The 4,561-nt window shown below is 36.9% G+C and overlaps 1 protein-coding gene across 1 annotated transcript in view; it reads left to right on the top strand.

Annotated features, from left to right (window-relative positions):
• Positions 1-4,117: 4,117 nt before the first annotated feature.
• The window catches only part of runx2a (RUNX family transcription factor 2a), a gene marked incomplete at its 3' end in the record, with an annotated part of 3,184 nt that continues 2,740 nt past the window's right edge, over positions 4,118-4,561 (top strand). The window contains exon 1 of the mRNA XM_013912990.1: positions 4,118-4,160. Within this exon, the coding sequence (XP_013768444.1) occupies positions 4,118-4,160 (43 nt within the window). The remainder of the gene's footprint in view (positions 4,161-4,561) is intronic.

Here is a 4,561-nt window from a genome sequence, read left to right on the forward strand (position 1 = left end):
ATGTGCTTTACTATTGTTCAGCCTGTAATTAGCTCTTCAGGTGGTTTAGGCTTTGATCTTGAAGTTTGAATAGATAACTGTTACAGCGTTATATTTGTTATGTTGTATGTTACCATAGTAATGAGTTGTGTGTGTACAATATCCTCCACCAGCGCTGCAGTCTCTTGCAAAGGCCTGCGAGCGTCTCCCAGAGCAAACCTGAAAATCAAACACAGCTATAATCATAGTTGTGCAGAGCCTTGCAGAGCTTCCAGTGCATCAGTCGAATCTAATTACACTGCCATGTGTTAAAGAGCTGCTAACTGTTAAAGTCTAAAGTCATAACTCATTAACGTTTCTTAAACATAGCGCCGGTTGTGCTAACAGCACTCATTTTACACTGCTGCTCTGAAAGATCACTTCTAACTATCTAACGGGTTACTTCTATCATTTTCCATTAATGAAGCCTGCCTCTTACCACCTTCACAAAATTAAAATTACTGTATTTATACACTGTTATTTAAAAGGTAAATATATTACATAATTAATCATAATAAGTAACAAAAAAGCTAAATATATAGTATGATTTTTTTTAAAGAGTGGATTTCCTGCAGAGAAACATACTTATATATTCTAAGTATATATTTTGTACATTATAACACCTGTAAGAATAGTTTTACAGCAAGTATATATATTCTATCATCCATCCCTTTTTAAAAACCATTTATTCACCCAAAGGTTTCAGGGAGGCTGAAGCCTCTTCCAGTTGACAAGAAGCAAAGTACTTTATTTACCAAACAAGAAAAAAATGCCTTATAAAAACACAGAAATTTACCCAAAATAAATAAATTATGAATAACACATCGTTACTAACTATACAACAGCTAAAACCTGTGAATGGTGAGATATTTTATTAGTAATTTAAAGAGGCATACAAAGATGCTCACATTCAACACTGTCATTACAGGACATTACCTTCATTTTTATTCTCACCATAAACCACTAACACTTGCAAATAATTAGAAACAGACTGGCTTGTTTGGAAGGGTTACCAGGAGAAAACCCCTCAAAAAAGAGAACATGGCAGTCAAACCACAAGACTGGAACAATCCTGTTTGGACAGACAAGACCAAAGTGAAGATGTTTGGCAATGACGCACAGCACCACGTTTGGAGAAAGCCAAACAAATCAAGTACGGGGGTACCTGGGCACCTTGCAGCCATTGAGTTGACTGTGAACTATTTCAAAGTATTCTGGGGTTAAGTATAAGGTCATGTCAGATGGCTAAAACCCGACTGAAACTGGGTCATGCAACAGGACAATGATTCCAAGCACAGCAGCAAAACTACAGCACAATGGCTGAAAGAGACGAGAATCAAACTGCTGTAATGGATCAGACCTCAACTCAAGTGAAATGCTGTGAAGAATATGACAGACGGATGAAGTCATACAGAAATCAATTAAATCAAGTTATTGCTGCTAAAAGTGGGGCGTACTTACTTTTTTACAGGTACTGTAAAACGCGCTTTCTCAGATGACTTTAGTCCTTTAAAGGATGCGTCTCACACATTACTTTAAATACCTTCAATTGCATCCAAATTAAATGTAGCTGGATATTAAAACTTGTTTTGGTACTAACTGAAACATAGCAGGAGAAAAATTAGCAGATACTTTAAGTTGGTAGTGAGATTCAGTTCAGCTCAGATTTGTTAAAAATCTGGTGTGACTGCTTGTTTATAAACATTTTACATAAGTAAAGGAATCTTCATAAGGTGAAAAGCAGTTCTTAATCTGTACGGTATTAAAGAAACTTCTTTTTTAAACTATTAACTGTTACTAAACTGAACAGAAACATGATTTATTGTCTAAAAACAAGGCAGAGCTGAAGTTTTGGTTACTTTCCAAATAAACATGCAGCCAGTAAATGTGTCTGTGTATGTCTCTGTTTCTCTCTCATACACACACACACTAAGGTCAACAGGCCACACATACACCTTGACCACAATTTGGTCAAAACCTCAATTTGCATCCAGAAAGCCACTTCCATGATGGCAGACTAACGTAAACCCACATCCTGGAGCGCTTTCCTTCTCTCATTTCTTCTCTTTCCCACTCTCTCCTTTTATTTCTCTATGAAATACAAACACCTGATCGCCACCCCCACCATTCCCCTTGCTTAATCTCTGCCCCCCGGCCCTTTAACCTGCTCCCTGATTGGTTGTTTGTTGCTCTGTCATACAGGTGAGAGAGGTTTTGGTTTGGGGTTGTGGGCAGGTTGGCCTCAGGTTCGGAGGTTGGCTTCAGACTTTAGGTTGATTTTAGGTTTTGGGGTTTAGTCTGGTTTTAGCCTCTCTGACCACCAGCATCACCTCTCTGCAGCCCACACAAGGTGAGTACAGCAAAAGGCACACAACACAAAGGAGGCTGCAGCAGGCATGTGGCTTCTTTAGAAAAAAAAAATCCTTCAGTAAGAATTTAAATATGACAGTTTTACGTGTAGTACTTCTAAAAAACCTAAGCAGAAAAAGTGACTTCATATTAGAAATTAAGTCAAAAAGTAATTTGTTATGGTACCGGATTGTCCAGTTGTTTTTAACTTTAACTAACAGTTTTAACTAACAGTTGCTTTTAACAGGTGTTTTTAACTACATTTTTATTTTTAAAGATCTTTTTCCACTTTCACTGATTTATCCACTAATTATTTCCTCGACAGGATGATTTCAGAAAATGGTGAAAAATGCCGATTATTTATTAATGCTGAACCTTCCTGATTATTTCTTCTTTTCTAACTAAAAGGTCCAAAATCTAAATATATGGAGTTTCTTGTCACTTAATACAACAGAATGTGATTATTTTAACCTAGAAATAAACTAATAATGAAAGAGTTGCTAATAAAAACTGATAAAACATTACATTCTGTATATACTGACCTACTGTCACTTACTGTGAATTTGTAGGAATATTAATTAGTTTTCTTTTTTTCCTTTTGTGCAGAGCAGTACTTTTTTCCATCAGTCATATTGACTGGTTGTGAATGTAAAGGTTAACTAAATGTCTAGAGGCTTCAAGTCTGAACTGATTATCACTCGTGGCTCATGTCTCTGGATATGAGCCATTTAATTTCATACTTTTATGTTTTTGTTTTTCGTTTGTTTTGCTTGACATAAAACCAAATGTTACTTAAAGTTATACTTTAGCAATTAAAAAAAAATTAATTTCTTGAAATTCTTCTGAACTCTTTGTACAAATGTGTTATATAAAATATTGAAATGAAGGGCTATGTGCTGTTTTCAGGCATCTGTTTTGGATTTGCAAAGTGTCATTAACCACAATGCTAATATTGTGGCTCTCTCCTTTAAAAAACAGGTTTCCATGGCTTCAAACAGTCTGTTCAGCAGCCCCAGCCCAATGCTGTACTGGGGTGAGACTCCTTCTCTTTGTTTGTTTGCGTGTGTGTGTGTGTGTGTGTGTGTGTGTGCGCGTGTGTGTGTGTCTTACATCATGCTCTGTAGCTCTGGGATAAAATTGATCCTGGAAGCTGGACGGTCTTTAGAGCTGGAGGGGGCGGAGCCAGCCATGGGACTGCTCATAACCACACCCACCTGATGACAAAACCAAGACAGAACCACATTAAACTAGAGAGCAAAATTAATTTACAATCTTTTGAGTGAAGAAAAGATCTAACAATATTTTAACTTTTGTTCTCTCTTTAAATATACTTTATTGACTATAAGGTATACTTTGACTATATATAGTCAAAATATACTATATCTTCTTATATCATCTATTGACTGTACAAGAAGAGAACACCCCCAATATAAATGTCTGTGTAGGTTCTCAGTCATCAATGTCATCATAGAAGGCAGCTGGACCTCTTTAGGATTTAAAAGCAGTTTCGCCTCTCAGCCTCCTGAATGATTTCTGATAGCAGTGTTGAATATTCTACTAAAATCAGAGCGTGTTATAGTTTTCTTCTTTTCCCCCCTCCTTAATAAGGAATGAAATAAGGAATCTCGGTTAATTCTGAAAGCCTGCTTTGGGTCATTACTGCAGACTGAAAAGTCATTCTGTAAGCTAGTGTTCTGGTGTATCCACAGGCATGTTAACATTCATGCAGCTCCAAACACTCTGTCTGTTAATGCCGGCCAAGTTAATGCCAATAAAGTCCCAAGCTGAACAAAGTAACATTCATCTCATCTGCTTGAAACTTCTGAAAAGTTTCATCTTCAAGTTTAGTGGCAACGACCATAACTTCATTCACACATGTGGATGTTATGTGCCGTCCTTTTCACTGTCTGAATAGAGACAGAAACTCAGGTACCCTGTATATCAGTATAGAACAGCTAAAGCAGCTCCAATTAGAAATACTGCAGCTTTTTTAGCTTCTTTTTTTATCCTGATCGTTGCTGCATCTGAGATTGATCCTCCTGCATCATGTTTTTATCTATGTGAAGGAACCTGCTGGTTCATGTTACGGCTTTGTTGCACTTAGTCTCTACTTTGACAGATGTGTATGTGTGTCTTCTTTATACAGTGTGTGTGTGTGTGTGTGTGTGTGTGTGTGTGTGTGTTTCAAATGAAA

Source organism: Pundamilia nyererei, unplaced genomic scaffold (assembly GCF_000239375.1).
Source record: "Pundamilia nyererei isolate P.nyererei 1_Seehausen unplaced genomic scaffold, PunNye1.0 scaffold00111, whole genome shotgun sequence".
Classification (NCBI taxonomy): domain Eukaryota; kingdom Metazoa; phylum Chordata; class Actinopteri; order Cichliformes; family Cichlidae; genus Pundamilia; species Pundamilia nyererei.